Source organism: Dermatophagoides farinae, chromosome 2, assembly GCF_024713945.1.
Source record: "Dermatophagoides farinae isolate YC_2012a chromosome 2, ASM2471394v1, whole genome shotgun sequence".
In the NCBI taxonomy this organism is placed as follows: domain Eukaryota; kingdom Metazoa; phylum Arthropoda; class Arachnida; order Sarcoptiformes; family Pyroglyphidae; genus Dermatophagoides; species Dermatophagoides farinae.
The window spans coordinates 1,371,482-1,392,551 of NC_134678.1; the positions used below are offsets into that span (position 1 = coordinate 1,371,482).

At 28.6% G+C, this 21,070-nt stretch overlaps 1 protein-coding gene across 1 annotated transcript in view; it reads right to left on the reverse strand.

Annotated features, from left to right (window-relative positions):
* LOC124499260 (uncharacterized) overlaps nucleotides 1-21,070 on the reverse strand; it is a 30,439-nt gene that overhangs the window by 5,613 nt on the left and 3,756 nt on the right. Inside the window, exons 3-14 of the mRNA XM_075735717.1 lie at nucleotides 19,920-20,021; nucleotides 17,587-18,118; nucleotides 12,651-13,048; nucleotides 12,336-12,539; nucleotides 12,107-12,223; nucleotides 11,441-11,630; nucleotides 8,944-9,066; nucleotides 8,619-8,783; nucleotides 8,025-8,533; nucleotides 6,806-6,957; nucleotides 6,322-6,727; nucleotides 172-824 (exon numbers count right to left, since the gene is read on the reverse strand). Coding sequence (XP_075591832.1) covers nucleotides 172-824; nucleotides 6,322-6,727; nucleotides 6,806-6,957; nucleotides 8,025-8,533; nucleotides 8,619-8,783; nucleotides 8,944-9,066; nucleotides 11,441-11,630; nucleotides 12,107-12,223; nucleotides 12,336-12,539; nucleotides 12,651-13,048; nucleotides 17,587-18,118; nucleotides 19,920-20,021 — 3,551 coding nt within the window. The remainder of the gene's footprint in view (nucleotides 1-171; nucleotides 825-6,321; nucleotides 6,728-6,805; nucleotides 6,958-8,024; nucleotides 8,534-8,618; nucleotides 8,784-8,943; nucleotides 9,067-11,440; nucleotides 11,631-12,106; nucleotides 12,224-12,335; nucleotides 12,540-12,650; nucleotides 13,049-17,586; nucleotides 18,119-19,919; nucleotides 20,022-21,070) is intronic.

Genomic DNA, 21,070 nt, shown 5'->3' on the forward strand with positions numbered 1-21,070 from the left:
TTTTATTTACATGGAATTGAAATTTTCTATGATGATGATTTACACATTATGAAAATCAAAAAAAAAAAAAAATAAATAAATAAATTCCATGTTTCCATTCCAGTATTTTCGTATCTCTCTTGTGTATTGTGTGTGTGTGTTTGTGTTTATTTATAGAATCTCGTACATTACCTTTGTTGTTTGATGGAAACAATTTCACCATCATCATCATCATTATTATTGTCGATTGAAACATTTTTCGTTGTCGTTGTTTCCATTGTTTTATTTTCATTTTCAATGACAGATAATTTAGAACGATTATTGTCTTGATCATCATCGTCATCGTCATTATTATTTTCAGATATTTTTTCCGTTTCACAAACATCTTCTTTATTCGATGTAATTGATTCACTATCTGTAGATCTTGATGGTTTATTAGGTAATGCAGGCAAACGACTTGGTTTAGCACCAATTTTTTTTGCCGAAGAAGATAATACAACACTATTACCAGTAGTGGTGATAATATTATCACTACCTGGTGAATTGGTCACGTTTGTTGTTGCTGTTGCTGCTGCTGATGCTGCTGCCACTGCTGCAGCTGTTGGTGTTGTTTTCGATAATTTTCCTAATGTTCGTGAATTAGTCACTGATGTTGGTGTTGTTGTCGATAATGATAACAATTCCGGCAGTTCTGTTGATGCTATTGCCGGATTATTACGTAAATAATGTTCAGCTGTTTTTCCTTTCTGATCAATTGATTTTGAATCAAAACCAAGTTCAATCAAACGACGATAGATGTCACCATTACCGGATAATGCAGCTAAATGTAATGCATTACGATTCATCTGCAAAAATAAACAGAAACAGAATGAGAAACAGACAAGAAAAACATTTTTTGAAATCTTATGATTGATTAAGCAGACAATACAACAAACAAACAAACAAATACAGATGCAAAACATTTTCATAATAATAATAATGATGACATAAAGATTAATGAACGAAAATTCCAAATGGACAAAGACAAAAACTACAGATACTGGACACACAGACTGCACTTCAATTGCAAATAAATTATCTACAATATCAACAATGACAACAACAGCAACAAAAATTGCTTTAAAACTTTATATTATTCAAAAAAAAAAAAAAATGAAAACATTACATTATGAAAATCAATTTCACGATTCTTATGATGATGATGATGATGAATATGAATGATCTACACACACATACAAACAAATACACAGATATCAATATCCAATATTAAATGGAATAAATAATAAACTAGACAAATACAAATGAAATGGAAAAAGTTGTGTTTTCCATTATTATCATTATTATTATCGGTTGAAAATATCAATAATCACATAAAATGGACAACAAAATGGACAGCCAAAAATAAATGAATGAACAACAAAATTGTCCAGACGTATATATATCGTATATCGTATATATACAGGGCCGGCCCGGAAAATCGCGAGGCCTTGTGCAAAGTCAATGAAAAACGCGAGGCCTTAAAAAAATTAAGGAATTTTCATTGCTTAAAAAAAATTTGAATAAAAATCAAGCGCGCTAAAAAACAATGGCAAAAAACTGCAATAAATGTGCAGCAAATGACCGAAAAAATTTCCAAAATAAATCAATTTAAATTTTTTCTAATGATCATCAAATCATCAACGTCATTCGAATCAGTAATGTCACCTCGACTCTATTTTGGTTATTTTAGATTTTATTTGGACTTTCTATAAATTGATTATAAAATGCGTTGAAAATTTCAGATTCATGAAATTAATAACATTACCAATCATTCAATCCAAGTAAAACTATTGCCATGATCGTTCAACAAAGGAAATTGTTTTAAGAATTTTTCAATCTCTATTCTGAAGTGCATTAAGATTTTTGTGTCATTTTTGATTCTAAATCACTATAACCAACCAACCAACCGCAACCAACGGCCAACCTGCGGCTCTTTAAAAGATTATTTGTGGACACATGTGTGACGCTTGGTCGTGAATGGGTTAAATACGTATACGTACATTTAATCTTTTTATTTCATTTAAATCAAAAATACATACACACATATTTCACCAGTGCATAGCAAAAGAGTTGTTCTTTCAAAGATTTACTAGAATCGAGAAAATGACAAATGTCCAAACTAACACGACCAGTTCAGAATCGAGAAAATGGCAAATCCAACCTAACACGACCAGTTCAGAATTGGTTGACAATGCTTTATTGATTACTTTCCCAATTCTGAACAGGTCGTGTTAGGTTGGACATGTTATTTTCTCGATTCTGAACTGGTCGTGTTAGTTTGGACATTTGTCATTTTCTCGATTCTCAACAGGTCGTGTTAGTTGGGACATTTGTCATTTTCTTGATTCTGAACTGGTCGTGTTAGTTTGGACATTTGTCATTTTCTCGATTCTGAACTGGTCGTGTTAGTTTGGAATTTTCTCGATTCTGAACAAAATTCTGACAATTTTCTCGATTCACTGGTCGTGTTAGTTTGGACTTGATCGATGAATTAACTTGTTATTTTCTCGATTTTGAACTGGTCATTTCATTTATCTTTCTTTGGCTTTCAGCTTTAAAAGGATCATCATCCTTTGGATATTTTTGCTTCGCCAACGAATAATCTTTTTCTAAGATTTCCAGTATTTCTTCTGAAAGTTGTTTTATATATTCCAATTGTTTGAATATTGATTCAACAGAATCAACTGTACTTCTTTTTTCTGGAATCGCTTATGATGTTGATTGTTGGAAATTTGTCGACACAACATTTTTTTCATTTAATTGTTTCTCCAATTTAAATAATCAATCAATCAGTCAAATTTGTGATAGAATTTTAGACAAGAATTTAAAATGAGGCGACTGGTGAACAAACGGGATTGTGCATACCCTATTCGTCACCAAATTTTTGGGATAAATGATCCATGATCCATTGAAAATCGGTTTAATTTGGAATTATTGATAAATCCATCTTAAAGAAGTCAGGCAATGCATTCATTATTCATTTTCCTTTGATGATTTATCACTTACTAGGTTAGATATTTAGCCATCGACATTGTTTGTTTATTTATTTTTCCTATATTGGTTCCACTACAAACAATTCGCACAACTATTAATAGATATTTGACTAGATGAAGTACATGTTTTTGATTCAGGATTACCATAATATTCAAATGTTCAAAACAAAAAACATTTTCATTTTATTAAATCATCCAAAATTGCTTTTGCTCTTAGTACTACGAGGCTCTTGAACTGCGAGGCTCTTAGTACTACGAGGCTCTTGGAACTGCGAGGCTTGGGACTGCGAGCTGTTTCCGGAACCGCGCTGCCTCCGGCAGCGCGAGGCCTTGTTGTGCGGTTGTGGGCCGGCCCTGTATATATATTTAGAACAAGAATTTTTACACAGAAAAACACAAAATTGACAAACAGATAGATGATAATTAAATGATAATCATTTCACTATAAATGGAATTTCATCATCATCATCATCATCATATTACGCAATATGATTTGAATCATAAGATTGAAGATAAATACGAAGAAAGTCAGAAAGCAGAATGAAATTCTTGGAAACTTTATTTAGAATTTTTTTTTCTATTTCTAAATGAAAACTTTGATAAAAATAATTACTACTAATGCTGCTGTTGTTGTTGCTGCTGCTCGGTTGTTGTTGTTGTTGTTCACCATCAATATCTTAAAGATTTTTTTCCTTTTTTCTTTTGACAAATTGACATGATTCAAAATGAATCAGGATTTTCAGATGTTACAAACAAACAAAAACGAAAAGAAGAAGAAATAATCTAAGCAAAATAGAATGGAAAAAACTTTCGTAGAGTAGAAATATTTGTGTGTGTGTGTGTGCAGTTGATTGATTGATTGAAACGAAACGAAACGAAACACAGAATAAAATCAAGTGTATATCATATCTTTTCTTATTACTACACAGCAAGGAAAAGAAAACCAGGTCACCATAGAAACATCAAGTGTGTAATTGCTGCTGTTGTTCCATAAACTTTTGATTAAAAAAATAACAAAAAAAAGAAGAAATTTCTCATGAAAATAAATGAAAAATGAATAAGAATGAAAAAAAAAATTCGATCCAAATATCCTGTACCTATAAGTCGAGAATTTCAAAAAAAACAAACCATAGAAATTTGCATTACAAAAGTCTAGCCAAAAAAAAAATGCAATTTGGTATATAATGAAAATTAAAGGCCATAGATCATCGTCATCAATATTAATTGAATAAATCGACATAGAGTAGTAGATAGCATGTGACAGGAAAAATATTTGATTAGACAAATAAATAGTGAATCACAAGATGATGATGATGATGATGATAGGATTCTAAGATGAACAAAATTAACAAAACAAAAAAAATCATCACAGAATGATGATGATGATGGTGAAGAAAGATAGAATCTTGTCATCGTTGTCGTCGTCACATACAAGTTGAGAAGAAAAAAAAATTCATTAAATCTTAATTCATTGATGAATTATTTCCGTAGAAAAAAATTCCACAAAATGGATAAAAAAAAGACCTACATTTCACAAATCAACGAACGAACTATTCATTTTCGTCCATTTTTCTAGCTTTAGGTTAAATATTCTTTTCATCATCATCATCGTCATTTTAAACCGAAAAAAAATCCGACATATCAGTTTACTGAAACCGAAATAATTCATCATCCATTAATTCATTTTTTTTTTGGGAATTTATTATACTGTGTGTGTGTGTGTGTGAACGAGAAAAAAAAATGAAAGAATTCAAAACACATTGCTAATGTATGTTCATTTTTTCATTCAGTGGAAAATGTGCAAAAAAATTTAATACTAATAAATCATTCAAAAAAAAAATCCAAGACCAAAAAGAAGGAAAAATTTATGCAAATTCATACAATGCCATTTCCGGTACGCTAACGAATAATCGCTCATCAACCCTTATACTAATCTATCTTTTATTTTTTTTGTTTAACAATCTGAATATGGCGCCTTGAATTAGAACAAAAACATTGATCCATCATATTGAAGTCATTGATGATGTATAGAAGAAAATAATGAATATATTGGTCTGGTGCTTTGTATGAGACAAAAAAAAACCATATTATGATTGTCAAATTATCATTATTCATGAATAATAATCATCATTATCAACGTCTGTTGTATGGTGTATGGTTACAATTAACCTTTTTTTTCACTGCACTGTCCATGAATCTCATTCATTGGACCTCCACACCGACAATATACATTGTTTCGATGATAATGATGATGATGAATAATGATGAAAATCATTAACGACGATGATGCTACTGCATGTGTTTTTTCTTTACCACACTCACACACATACATACACACATATCTGCCGATGGCATTCAAATCAGAAAACCAAATGGGAGAGTGTAAGTGAAAAAAAAATTCAAATACAAAATAAAAAACACATACACACAATTCATTTGAATATAACAGAAAAAAAATGGAACAGAATCGATCAGAATCATTCAAATCATTAGAATTTGTGTTGTATGCATGGTGTGTTGTAAACAAGGAATTTCTATTTCTATTTTTTTTCATTCATTCATTTTGTTTCATGTTGTTGCTGATTATGAATGTATAAAAAAAAACAGAAAAAAAAATTCAGAGGGAAAAAAAATTCCAGATTCATAGAGAATTGAAAGGGTTACAGTTTCTTTTCACTAACCGAGAGAAAGAAAAAAAAACTAAATCAATTCAGCTACAATTACCATCAATTTTGTATGTATGTTTTTAAAAGTCAATGGAAAAAAAAGTGGCAATGACTGCTTTACAAATTCAAAATGTTTCGGAATTGATTTTCAATCTGTCTGTCTTTCTGTGTTGTGTGTGTGTGTGTGTATGTTTTTTCTGAACAACAATTTGTTCAAATGCAAAAAAAATAAACGAAATAAAGAAAAACAACGAAAAAAAAATAAATCGAAAAACCTTGAATAAATTATCCTGAGCATGTGTGTGTGTGTGCGGGTGTGTGTATGTTTGGTGTTCCAATAATTATGGAACCCATTATTTACAAAATCAAAAATCAAAGAATGAATAAATGAATGGATCAAGAGATTCATTCTCAGCATTTTTTTCAGGATCAAAAGAGAGAAAAAAAAATTTCCAATAAATTGATAGCTGAAACATTAAGCTGCACACACACACACACACACATCAATAACAATTTCAAATCAACCAAAAAAGACAAATAAAAAGTGTCAATATGAATTTACGAATTGATGAGGCCTAATTTTCAAAAACAGTTTAAGCATGCAAATAAAAAAATTTTTTTTTTGAAAAATATATTCCACTCACGTTATCCTTTGTATTGATCATGGTGGGAAAATTTTCAGCCAAATGACCGATTAAATCTACATGGCCATTAATAACGGCCAAATGAAATGGTGTGAATGAATTTTGATCTCTAGTACGGGCAAATTGTGGATTTTTCGTTAGAATTTCCATTGCCATTTCAATTTCACCATTTATAATGGATGAATGTAGTTCATGAATACGTTCCATTGATTGTGGTATAGATTTAAGAAATTTTCTTGCATCTTCATCGAACGATGTTCGTCCAATCAATTCACCACCATAACCATCCAATAATAATTCTTCCAATTGATTAACATTACCCGAATGTAATGCATTATTGATCTTTTCACGTATTGCAGGCTGTATAATATGTCTACGTTGTTGTTGTTGTTGTAATTTTGTTTCTCTATATATAAAAAAAAATAAAGTTTAAAAATCTTTTTTTTTCAAAAAAAAAAAAAAAAAACGAAGACAAAAATATTACCCATAAAATTTTGAATGATAATGTAGATTGGATGTTGATGAAGAATTTGCCGTTAATTTGTTTACACCGATATTATTCTTACCAGTTGGTCGTAATGTTTCATTCGGAATGGATAGAAAATGTACACGATAATAATCGGGTGTTTTTCCTTGCTATATATCATCATCATCATCATCATCATCAGCGGGATATTAGGACAAAAAAAAAGTAAAAGAAAACAGAAAATGTGAAAATTTGAAAACAGAAAGCCAGAGAGAGAGAGAGAGAGAGAAAACAAAATGATAAGTTTTCCGTTTCTCATATATATCCTTACAATGAAAGAAATTATTTTAGCATCAAAAAAAAACTTTCATTTCAAATTAAAACATTCTCTCTCTCTCTCTTTTTGGTCATTATTAAAGTTTTTTTTTTGATCATAATACTGCTAATTTTTTTCCATTTTACTTTCAAGTCAAGAAAACAAGAAAAAACAACAACGGAAAAATATTTTTGTCTGTTTGTTTGTTGGTTGGTTAACATTTATACACACACACACACAAGAGAATCTCACTGATTCATTTTTGCTATTTATCCACCTATACCATACACACACACACACACACACACATACATTGATTCGTTTTTTTCGTGCTTAAAATACACTAAGCTCAAGAGAAATGGAATCAAATTTAATGACAATATTTTTTTTTGTTTTCTAGAAAAAGAAATCCATAGAAAAGGAAACCATTAACGGGTTTGTGTGTGTGTGTGTGTGTGTTGGTTCCAATATTATGTATCCTTTTATTACAACAATTACGAATAGAGTAACAAAAAAAAAGAAGAAAAAAAACGATAATCGTTTTTTCTTTTGTTTTTTAATAGAATATATAGACTGCATTTTACTGAATGATAACAACAACAACAACAAAAAATTCGTTTACTGCATCCAAAAAAAAAATCATAAACAAAAAGATAATTGGATTTAATTAACTTTTTGGTTTGATTTTTTTTTCGTTGTTGTTGTTGTTGTCTTTGTCGAAAAAAATTAATATATAAATTCATCAACATCAACATCAACACACATGCACATCATGCTTGATGTTGTGACATCTTTTTCATGCAAATCCTTTTTGTACATCTTTTGTGTGTGTATGGATTCTATTATTTGATCAATCAATCGGGTGTAGAATTTTAGCTTGAAAAAAAATTGAAAAGAAAGAATATTTTAGCATATAGTTACCGAATCTCTGACACGTGAATCAGCACCAGCTTTGATCAACATTTTATAAATTTTATTTCCATTACGATTTGTTGTCGCTGTTGAATAATGTAATGCTGTACGTCCTTCACGATCTTTTGCATTCACTGTTTCAGGAAATTTATCCAATATATATTGTACCATTTCTAAATGACCCATAATGGTTGCTTTATGCAATGGTGTCATGCCTAAATGATCTTTCGACAGGATATAATCACGTTTCTTTTTAATACCTTCTTGTAAAACGGTTAGATCGCCCATTGAAACAGCTTGATGTATGTTTTGTATTTTATTCATTATAATCGGTACTGTTTCTTCAATATAATTCTTGGTCATAAACAAATCATCATTGGATTTTTGTTTCGTTAATAATAATGTCGATGCTTTTTGCCGTAAACGTTCACCATGTCCTTCCAATACAACACCTTCCAACATTTGTATATTATTTTCTTCAATCCATTTTTTTAAATTAGCTGAATTGATTTCCATTTCTATAAATATCGTAATGCAAATGAAAAATGAGAAATACAAGAATATAATAAATCAAAGTTAATGACCAAAAAAAAAAAAACTCACTTTGTGTTTGGCGATGATTGTCATTATTATTATTATTGATCCCATTTGAATGTTGTTGTTGCTGCTGCTGTTGCTTATTATTGATAAGGCCACTGTTAGTAGCCATTTGATGGCCATTGGTTTCACCACTGGCGGCCACTACTGTTTTTGTTGTATCATCCATATCTAATAATATATAATGTGGGTGGAATTTCGGCAGAGGAGAATGGAAAACAAAAAATAAAGAATTAATGATCAATCATCATCAATTAAAATGAACAAAATAAAAATCTTTTTTTTATATATAAACGAAACAAACAGGAAAATAAAATATAAATTCACTGACCATTCATAATAATTTGATCGTCGTTGTCGACGTCAACGTTGTTGTTGTCAAAATTTTCGTTATTATTGTCAATGTTTATCGATTGATAACGATTCCAATTAGGTGATAAACTTCGTTCTTTTCCTAAAAAAAAGAAGTGATTAATAAAGTTATGATTTTTTTCTCAACAGAATAGATTGGATTTTAGATAAAATTCATCGATCTTTTTTTCTTTGCTGTTTATATTTACAACATTTTTCATCATATTTCCGTTTCTACATGTGTGTGTGTGTTGTTGTTGTTGTTGTTGAAAATTTTTTCTCCTATAGATTCTACACAAAAATACAATGACCTACACGCCCACGCCCACGCATACACACACACACACACAAATGGTTGTCAATTGATCTCAATCAAATTCAAGAATTTAATATTAAACATTCCAACAGTAAAAAGAATATAAGTTGTATCATAAGAAGCATCATCATCATTATCTAATATCATTATCATCCAAATACAAACACACAAGGCTCATGACAACAACAACAACAACAACAACTATTTAATGCTAAATGAAAACATTTAGTCAATGATAACAAAACGAATGATGATGATGATAATGTGAATAAAGTTGAATGAAATTAGTTTGTTTTATTTTTTTTTTGTTGTTGTTGAATTGACATTTTAGTAAAATGAAAAAAAAGAATTACCAAATCAAAGTAATCAGATTCTACATACACAAAAAAAATTTTCAAATTCCAATTGTAAAAAAAAGAATAATATTCCGATTCTCACTTCTTTTGTTGTTGTTGCTGTTGAATACAATTCACACTTTATTCTAATCATTATTTTGATTGAACTATATTGAACTATCTAGTGTTTTTTTTTCATTTATTCTTGCCTTGGCCTTTGAAAATCAAATTCTTCATCATTCTCACAATACACAATTCTCGATATAATGAATCCTAAAAATATATAGAATTCATGATTTTGTCATTCAAATAAAAAAAAAACAAAATTAACCTGACAAAAGCAGACAATATAATTGGCGCTACTAGAGTAAAGGGGATGAAAAATGAATGGAAACGGTGGTGGGGAAAAAATGAACTAATGCTATAATAAAATTTGTTATAAAACAGAAAAAAAATCTTCGACTTATAAACCCAAAATAAATAAATATATCAAAAAATAGATCTTTCCTATTACATTTTAAATTGAACAAACAAAACAAGACAAAACAAAAAAAACAGCGCTTCATTCAATTCTTTCATGTTTCGATTGCCATTGTTGTTGATGATAGAAATAGAATCTGATTCAAATACAAGAATATTCGAGGCTGTTGTTGTTGTTTTGAATAACATGTACAAATACTGAAATTGTAAGCGAATGTAAACCATCATCAGGGCAAAAAAAGGTATGTTCATGTTTCTTCTCCACACACACACACATGGAATTCAAAAAAACATTTTCTCAATCTTAATTTCTTCTTCTTCTTCATTTTCATTTTATTCATTTTTGATGTTTATTTTCATTCACAAATGATGGTTGTTTTGTTTTGTTTGATGATCACATCATGTAAGCGATTGACGTCTTTTTTCAGCTGTTTTTTTCAAAAAAAAAAAAAATTTTTAAATTGAAATTTATGACTCTTTTATAAAAATTCACTGAAAAAAATTTGAAAAGAAAGGTAAAAAAAACAAATCAAATCAATCACCATACTTTTTTTTCTACATAAGAAATGAAATTTTCCATTTCCCAATCTGGCCGATATATATATAAATGATATCTTTAGGCGTTTTTTGATTTTGAACAAATTTTTTATTTCTTTACTCTTCATTCGTTTTTACAGCCACATCATATCATCATTTGTCATTCATATGAAGAGATTCAGAGAAAACAAAAATGATAATTCAAAACTTTTGAATATTCCAAAATCTCATTTTGTAGTGTATTATTATGGTGCTGGAAAAGTTTTTTTTTGTTTCGTTGTCTGATTATCATTACACACACACACACGATATATATAGCTAATTTAAATTATAAACTTTTGCCAAAAAGCCGAAATAAATTCAAACTTTTTTTTGATAGTTTGTAAAAGTGGAAAAATATGAATAAATCTTTTTCTCTTTTGATTAGAAAAATTTTCTATTTTTACAGTGACTGTAAAAATAATGAATATATACATTCATCATCATACAGCTGATAATGATGATAAAAAATTTGATAATAATTGAATTATATCGAATGATGATGATGATGGAAAAAAGTTGGCTAAATTATGATAATGAAACAACAACAATAATTTTCACAGTGAAGCCAGCATTTTTTTTTAAATGAAAATAAACAAACGGCAAGCTCGAAAAATTTTAAAATTTGTCACGAAATGAAAAATTTTCGAAATTGAATGGCAAAAAAAAACAGACAAACACGACAAACAAACAGATGGTGACAATCGGAAAAAAACAATTATAAAATAAATGAAATTGAATACAAGTGAAGAAGAATAATATTTACTCACGTTTCAATGATGATGATGATGATGATGGTAATGATAATAATGGTGTTGGCGATAATGATGATTTCAGTAACTTAATCTTATTAGCCAAATTAATTGTATGATTAGCATTTAAACGTTTAGAACGTTTACGTATCAGGGGTATGTTGATTTGTTCAGGTGAACGTAGATAAAAATCGGCTGTACGATTTTTCTATTGCATTTTTTTTTTTTTTTTTTAGTTTCAGTTTCGTTATTAAGTTAATTTGTGGTGAGAAAATAGAAACAGACAAATAGAAATCATTCGTAAAAAATGTTACAAGAAAAAAAAAGTTTGAAGAAAAATGAAACAAAAAAAAAAAAAAAAACATTAAAAGAAAAAAAACTTTTAAAAATGGATTCATTCGTTCATTCATTTTGATACAGGAAGATTAAATGAAACAACCAAATTACACTCTCTCTCTCTCTTTCTTTCTTTCTTCCTGGATAAATACTATGTACCAAAAACTTTTGTTGTTGTTGTTGTTGTTGGTACATAAAAAAAAGATACATTAATTCATTTAACACTGGAACAAAAGCACATGCTACATGCCTATTGGCTATTGGCAAATAGAATTTTTTTTCCAATACTATTTTTCTATGTACAAATGAAGTGAAATCAAAAAAAAAATCATGCTAACAAATCCAAACCTGATCAAGTATTATTGATGATTTTGGTCCATATTTTAATAACATATAATAAATAGAATGATCATCATCATTATCAGCTGTTAAACCGGCTGCATAATGTAATGGTGTGCGTTTTTCCTATGTATATATTAGAAAATAGAAACAAAAACAAAACATTATTTTCCATTTCATTTTCATAAGGAACGCCAAGAAGAAAAAAAAAGAAAAGAAAAGAAAAAAAAACACTCACATTATCTCCAAGATAAAGTATATTTGGACCAAAATTTAATACAATAAATTTAGCTAAATCAAAATGGCCATATAATACGGCCTTATGTAATGGTGTTGCACCCAATTGATCACGTGAACAGATTAATGAATAACGATCCAATAATAATTGAAATTCTCTAACATTACCACGTGTAGCAGCTTTATGTAATTGATCAATTTGATCCTTTTGATTGATTATTGATTTACACGCAGGAACAATGAAAAAAAATGGAGACAGAAACGAAAAAAACTTTTTCAACAAATTTCTTTTCTTTCATATAAAATCACTACTAACCAAATAGTTGGGTAAATTATCAAGAAATTCTTGAACTAATGGTGCAGAAATGGCGTGTTCACCCAATAATTTATCACCATAACCTTGTAATACTAATTCTTCAAGTTCACTTAAATTTCCTTGTCTAATTATTTCTTTAACATTTATCATACGATTCATTGATGAATGAAAAAATGTTGTCGATGGTGATGATTTTTTTGTTGGCGATGATACTAGTGATGATGATGATGATGATAAATCTGTTGTCCATTTATTTGGTGATTTATTATTCCGATGATGATCATCGTTTGATTGTTGTCGATATTGAAATGATTGTGAATCGATCGATGATGGTGATAAATGTTGACCATAACCATTACCACTGTAACCGATATTTTGATAATGATGATGATTTTCAACTATTTTAGATTTCGAATTTTCAGTATACAAAGAAAAAACAAATGAAATGCAAGAAAAAAAAACAAAACAACATTGGATAAGGTTATCAATCAATCAATACATTTTAATATATTGTATGTAAATTCGTAAATTTCGTAACAAAGGGACAATAACCGACAAACAAACAAACGACACTAACAATAACAATAACACCACAGAGACAACCCACCATTTTATTCTGTATGTGTGCAAAAATAACCTTTAAAAGAAATTTTAAAATTTATTCTGAACAAGAATTTATAATAGAATCAACTATTGTTGTTGTTGTTGTTGTGGGTTGTGGGTTGTTATTGTTGAATGAATAAATATTTATGAGATGAGATAATTTGAATGACAAGAGAAAATCATTCAAGAGAAAAAGAAGAAGGCGAAAAATAGAAAATCCATCACAACCCTTTCATTTATTTTTTTTCTGCACTATACTCTAAAATTGGTGATGTGATCATCATCAACAACAACAACAACAACAACCGAAAAAAACCATTCCAAAAATAACATGAGATTTGCATTTACCAAGAAAATTTATATTTTCATTTTGAATGATATTTTGAAATGAAAGGAAATGAAATCCTGAATATCCACAATCTCTATGTGTGTGTGTGTGTGTGTCTATATTTTCTCCAATGTATGATGAATATTCAAGTATAAATAACATCAATGATGAATGAATGAAAATCGAATATTTTCTGCGAAAAAAAATATACAAAATCGATCAAAGACAATTTAGGACAAAAACAAAATGATATGATGAATATCAAATCAACAGAATTGAAAATATTCAGCCGTGAGATCCGAAAAACACAAAAAAAAACGAGAAAATTTTTTTCAGAAAATGTCATCATTATATATGAATGGCTCTTTCATATTTTTTTTTCTGCCTTCACTTGATTATTATTATTATCATCATCATCATCATTATAGATTGTTTAGTACAAAAAAGATGATGAAAACGACAAACAAACAAACACGAAAATTCATATCTTATCCACTATTGTATTTTGTATTTTAATATTAATAAAAAAAAACTTTTTATTTTTTCTCTTGGATTTTACCATATGATAATGATAGCTTTCATTCTCTGCATGTGTATATACTGGGTGTGTGTGTGTATTTATTTGTTGTTGTTGTTGTTTTTTTTTCGCTAGAAAAATTCCATTGAATTCAATGACGAAAAAGAGAGAAAAAAACACATTAATGTTAGACAACAACAAAAAACAACGTAATAGACGATTATCATCATCATGAAAAAAAGAATCCATGTTGTTGTTGTTGTTAAAGTTGTTAAAGTCAGTTATTTTCATTCATTGCTAACTATTATTTCATTATTCGTTGTCGTCATTGAAAATATGACAACGATTATAGCGGTGATGATGATGATGATGACCTAAATAATGAATATTATGAAGAAGCAAAAAAAAAAAAAAAAAGAACAATAACCACACCAGTAAGATAACGTGTGTGTGTGTGTGTGTGTATTCATTGTAAGAAATTCATAAAAATGATGATTTTTTTTTCTTCAAAGGGGCTCATCATAAATAAACTAAATGAAAAGTAAAAGTAAAGCTTTGAAAGGAAACACACATACAGACACACACACACACACACACAAACAAAACATAGTCATAGGGATAAGATTCTATGCATGCAAGTGTGTGTGTGTGTGTATATGAAAATTGAAGAATAAGCCAAACACGAAGTGTGTGTGTGTTTTTTTTTTTTTTTTTTGATGATGATGAACATGAAGTAGAAAAAAAAATTTCAATTTCCTAAACCTCTTTTCTTGATGAAGAAGAAGAAAAAAAGTAGAGTTCTTATCATCTGATAATGATACACTTATGGCTTCTTTCGTTTCCATGTAATAATATCGTCGGTGTTTTTCTTTTGTTTTACTTGAAGTGATGAACAGAAAAAAAAATTCTAATCATTTTTTTGACTCGAAACAAAACAAAACAAAAAGAATTTGTTTACAATGTCATTTCAATGACAGAATATTTGCCAAATCATTTGAATTGGAAAAGGAAATTCTGGTTATTCTGGAAATAAAACCGATAAACAAAGCATTGAATTTGAATTTGAATTGCTTTAAAAAGAAAAAAGTTTTGAAAAAATGATGATATTCAATTAATAATGATGAAAAAAATAAGTCAACAACAAAAACAATCATCATCAATATCATAATTGCTAATACACGTACAATATATGAATATAATGAGCCTTAATTAGTAGTAAAAGGCAACCATAATTAAAATCGGTAATGTATGTTATGTATATTATTATGATTATTATTCCACAGTGTAATTCAGATTTGAGTGAGAGTGAAATAAATATACAGACAGACAACAAGATTTTTTTTTTTTGAAGAATTGAAAAAGAAGAAGAAAAAAAAACATTGGGTGTGATTTACATAATTTTTTTTTGCGCAATATAATCATAAACATCATTCTTGAAGTAAATAATAAAAAAAAATAATGAGATACAAATCTCCTATGTATTTGTGCGTGTGTGTATGTGTAATAGTAGCTCGGTTATTATGTCATTTGTTTACATACACGCATTCATTCATTCATTCATTCATTTTTTTCGTTTTGAGTACATTTAATGATGAAATGTGATCGAATATATAGATTCTCAAGGTCAATTCGGGTTCAAATTTCAATAATTTGAACTCTGAAAATAATGAAACCAAAAAAAAAAAAAAAAAAAAAAAAAAAAGAACAAAACCCACCATTAACTTGATAGATAATTCAATAAAGTCGTATATCATTCATCACCCACAGACACACAAACATTAACCCTAAAGCCATAACAGTCGTCGTCATTGTAGAAGATCACACATTTTCATTCGTTCATTTTTTTCAATTCTTTCTTGGAAAAAAAAAATTTTTCTTTTTGTTCAAAAATGTTTTGATGATAAACTGCCAATTCAATGACTCAAGGCATCATGGAAACTAAAAAAAAAACAAAGGAGAGAAATGAAATTTGTTTTTCAACAAAAATTTCATTCGAAAATAAATAAATGATGATCATCATCATTGCCAAAAAAAAGAAATGAACAATAATTTTGCATGCATGCAGAAACAATTTGCCCATCCAATCAATGAAGAATACAGAAAAAAAACTTTTTAATTGTAAAAAAAATAATTTCCAAAATTTTGTTCAATTCAATGGAATTTGGAAAATGAAAAAGAAAAATTCTTCGATATCAAATGGAGAGATATTATCATATTCAAATGAATAATAATATGACGAATTCCATTCTTTTCATTTTTCAGTCCAAATTTTGGAAAAAAAATATTTGAAAAACACATACACACACAGAATATTGCGAGGCAAAACTAGCGACAACAAGCAAATTTTCAAATCATCATCATCATATTTTATGCTTCATAATTTCTTCATCAAAATTTCAATGTAAATAATAAAGTAACTTTTCGAGAATTTTCTATCATCATTCAAAACAACAACACACACACACACACGCACACAAACTCATTAAAAACATTTTGAGTATTTGAATGAGAAAAATTCATTGATGATTCTGGTAAAAATAAAAAATTTTTTTTTGTCAATTTTTTTAGTCAACCAGTGACAACATTGTCAAAAGAAGACCAAGAAGAATTCGATTCATTATGTAAAAAAAAGAATTTCAAATTCAAGAGGGACAAAAAAGACAAATTTGGCAAAAAAAAAATTCCATGGAAAACAAGAAAATTGATAAAAAAAAAAAAAAAAAAATTTCCTTCATTCGGTCATCATCAGAGAAACAAATTATATTATTTATTTTAATCAGCTCAGTTGAATTTATGAAAATGTAGAACGGAAAAAAAAGATGAAAAAAATATCGGCAAAGTAAATTACAGGAAAAAAGTTTTTTTTCCAATTCTCAAAACGATTCTTCATACAGAATAATTTGCCGGTTTCAAATCTATCAGCATCCATGTATGTGTGTGTGTGTGTGTGTGTGTATGTGTGTGGTATCAAATTGAATAATTTACATTGGAGTTTTTTTTTCTTGCTGATAATTAATGGAAATGAAAACTTCCATTAATTCATATGGGAATTCAGATTCCCCCTCATTCATTCATTTATTCATTCATATTGGTATCAAATTACTCATCTCTATCCATTAATTATATACAATCTTCAATACTAATTTTTAAATAGAATAAAAATTTAGAATCGAATTGCAAGTTAATAATAATCCATTAGTTCATTCAATCAACATAATATGTTCAGCGTTTGTATGTGTGTGTTATAATCTCAAGTGAATTTCAAAAAAAAAGTTTTCCAACGAAAAAATAATAATCAACGATTGGAAAAAAAGTTTGAATATTAAATCAAAAAAAAAAAAAAAAAAAAAAAAAAAAAATAGCAAGAATATTCTTTTCTTTTATTTTTCCAAATCGTTAACCTATCATCCACTAAACAATTTGTGCTTGTGTGTGTGTTTTGGATCAAATTTTTGATAAAAATTGAAAGGAAAAAAAATTCTACTTACGTATAGGAAGGCTTGTTGTTTGTTTTCGTTGTTGTTGTTGTTGCTGCTGTTGTTGTTGTTTATCCGTTGCTGATTTCAATGTTGGCTGTTTGTTTGTATTGAAAGAACAATCATAATTGTTGTAGTTGTTATTATTATTATGGATAAAAATTTTTAAATTTGTATTACTAACACTAAATGTAGTGGGTATTTGTAATGATGATCTGGATCTATCATATGAATGTTTATTAATATTTGATGTAGGCGTTGGTGATGATGAAATTTGTAAATTCGTATCAATCACAACATTTTGATCATCAACATAATCATTAATTTCAATTGATGCCGATATATTTGATGATGATAATGTTTTTTTCGATTGATTACGATTTGATCGTTGTTGTTGTTGTTGTTGTTGTGGTTGTTGTTTTAGTGGCTGTTGTTGTTGTAATGGTGAACAAACGTTCTGTTGTTGATGATTATTATTAATGTTTGTCGGTGATTGTTGTATATAATCATCCGATTGTAAATAATCTTCTGGTCGTCTTAGATACTGGAACAGAAAAAAAGAGTTCAAAATAAAGCAATAATCAGATTCGAAAATCAATCAAAAATATTCATTTCACACACACACAGACACACACATATACACCAAACACCGGCACACACACACACACACACACAAACCCCGGCAAATATAAAAATGCAGACAGATATTTGTCTGACTGACTGAATAAATGTCAAAAAAAAAACTTTATTGATGGATCATAAATTATGGGGAATGAAACGAAAAAAAAATGAAATAAAATTGCATATGAAATTCTGAAACCAGGGGAAACAACAAAGGCATACAAAACAACAACAACAACAAAACACACACTTGCATACACACATGCACAAATATACTAAGAATAATTATAAAAGAAAAAAGTCATTCAAAATCAGGTGAAAAAAAGGTAGCGGTGTTGTTGTTGCGCTATGGGGGGTGGGTGGCTGGCAGCGGAAATAATCATCATCGGATATTATGGATAAAGAGAAAAAGAAATCGAATTAATCAAGCCAGAAAGGCAAAAAAAATCGTGATAAAGAAACGGAAATGAAAAGTGAAAAGTTTAACAAAATTGTGTGTGTGTGTTTAGAAACCAACAACGAAAGGAAAAAAAACAATAAGGTATATATTTACTGCTATAATGATAAAGAAAGAAAACAATGATTTCAAATGAAAGAAAAAAAAACAAAAAAGAACTCAAGAAAACAGAATAGCTATTTCTGTTGCCATAACAATTCATCACAACATTAAATGTGTCTGTCAAAGTGTGTTGAAACACTATCACAAAGATTTTCAATGACGTGTATGTGTGTGTGTGTGTGTTTTCATCATTATGGATCGAATATTTTTTTTGAAATGCATTACAGTGAAGCAAACTTTTTTTTCATTTTTGTTGTTTTAATCTGGTGGGGGTAAAAATAATATAGGACCACTGTTAATTGCAGCGGTAGCCAAAAAAAAAAGGAGAGAAATATGAAATGGCAGTAAACATGGCAGTCATTTGTTTTTGTTTCGTATATGGTAATAAAACCATTTTGATTTTGAAAAATAAAAAGAAAAACAAATCAATAATAAAAAAAACCCAATAATATGTTAATGATACACATGCATGAAACTTTTGGACGAGCAAAAAATAAATAAATAAACATGCAAATTACTGTCGCTGGACCAAACACATACACACACACACACATCCAACTAAAACCAGAAAATGATTCCAAAATCTAAATATAGAAAATAAAATGTCGGTATCGATTCCGTCCGTACGCTGAAACTTGAATAACACCGGGTTTGTTTATCAATAAAATTTTTTTTTTTTTTTTGCAAGTTTGTGGTTGGATAAAATCCACTTTCTCTCACTTTTTTTTTCGATAATTCTGGTGTTTTTTTTGTGGCTGTTCACACATTCAATGTTCATCATCACAGTCACAAGAATTGGATTTTATAACTATACAACCAAGAAAAAAAAATAGATAAAATGCAACGAAAAAAATGAAATGAAATGATTTTCACGTGCGTCAATAAAATGAGGAGTGAAACAAATTCCTGTAGAAAAGTAGTAAATTGCCACCTAAAACCTAAAAACTATTCGATTCGTTTTTATGTAGTAGGTAAACGAGATTATTCATCATCATCATGCATTTTTGGCAAAATAGAGAATATTGGTGTGAACATTGTACAATTGACGTAAAACGTAAACATTTACGTTTTTTTGTGTGTGTGTGTCTCTTCCACAACATTAAATCCAAATATGAAAATCTTTTTTAAAAAATTTAAACAAACAACTAGAATTAAACATACATACCATATCGGTGACGGAGGTTTTTGCACCTAAATCCACTAATCGACAATACATACAACCTGAATCGGGTAATAATGCTGCCAAATGCAGTGGTGTACGTCCTTGCTAATCATATCATATCGGTTGATTGGTTGTTTGTTTTGATTTTTTTTTTTTTTTTTGGTAAAAAATAAAATCAAAATCCGAGAGAGAGAGAGATAAAAGTAAAAAGAAAAAAATTAAATTTTTTATATATCAGATTTAAAAGCACAAAAAAAAATTTCAATAAAGTGCGCGTTGTGTGTGTTTGTGCGTGTCTGTGCATAAATGAATTCGGGAAAAAAAATTCATCATGTTTTCTGGCCAAATATTTTGATGAAAATCATGGCTAGCTTGTCTCATGTACAGTGCGGCTCCAAAGATAATGAGATTTATTTTTTTTTTTTTTTGACAAAATTCACTGACTACATGAGACTTTAGGGTAATATTACGGTTTTGACCCATATTAAATCAATGAATCCTACATACATATATATAATATATAAAAATTAATGAGAAAAAAAAACCAAGCAACGACGGGTATAACCTTCAAATTTTCTCTCTCTCTTACTCGGTTTTAGTTCCAGGAACGAATGTGTATTGTGTAACCAAAGTAACATACAGATATATAATCCGGTTTATTTTATGGGGGTGGCGAATGTTTTTTTTTTTCATTAGTTTTGGTTTGGTTTATTTTCTACTCATTTAGCTCATACACACACACACACACACACAAACACATTTGGATTTAATCCATAAATAAAAATGCGGTCATTCTGTTATTGTTTGGTAGTATGGTGTTTGCTTGGATTAAATGAATAGAAAAAAAAAATTTCCAGAATGTGTCATTCAATGTGTCTGTTATTTTTTTTTCTTTCTAAAGAATTTTTTTTTTATTTTCGTTCCACTCATCAAACCATAACCATGATGGCTGTCGTGTAGTTTTGTTTTCATTAGGAAATTTTTTTTTTCGTTTCAAATCATTTTGGCAGCAAAAAAAAAAAACACAAATATAACACCACGACCAATGTAATGAAAGTATTTTACTTTTTTTTTGTTGAAGAATTAATCTCTCTCTCTCTCCTGAAACGGGTAGATACAAAAGATAGAATAAAATGAAATGAAATGAAAAAAAA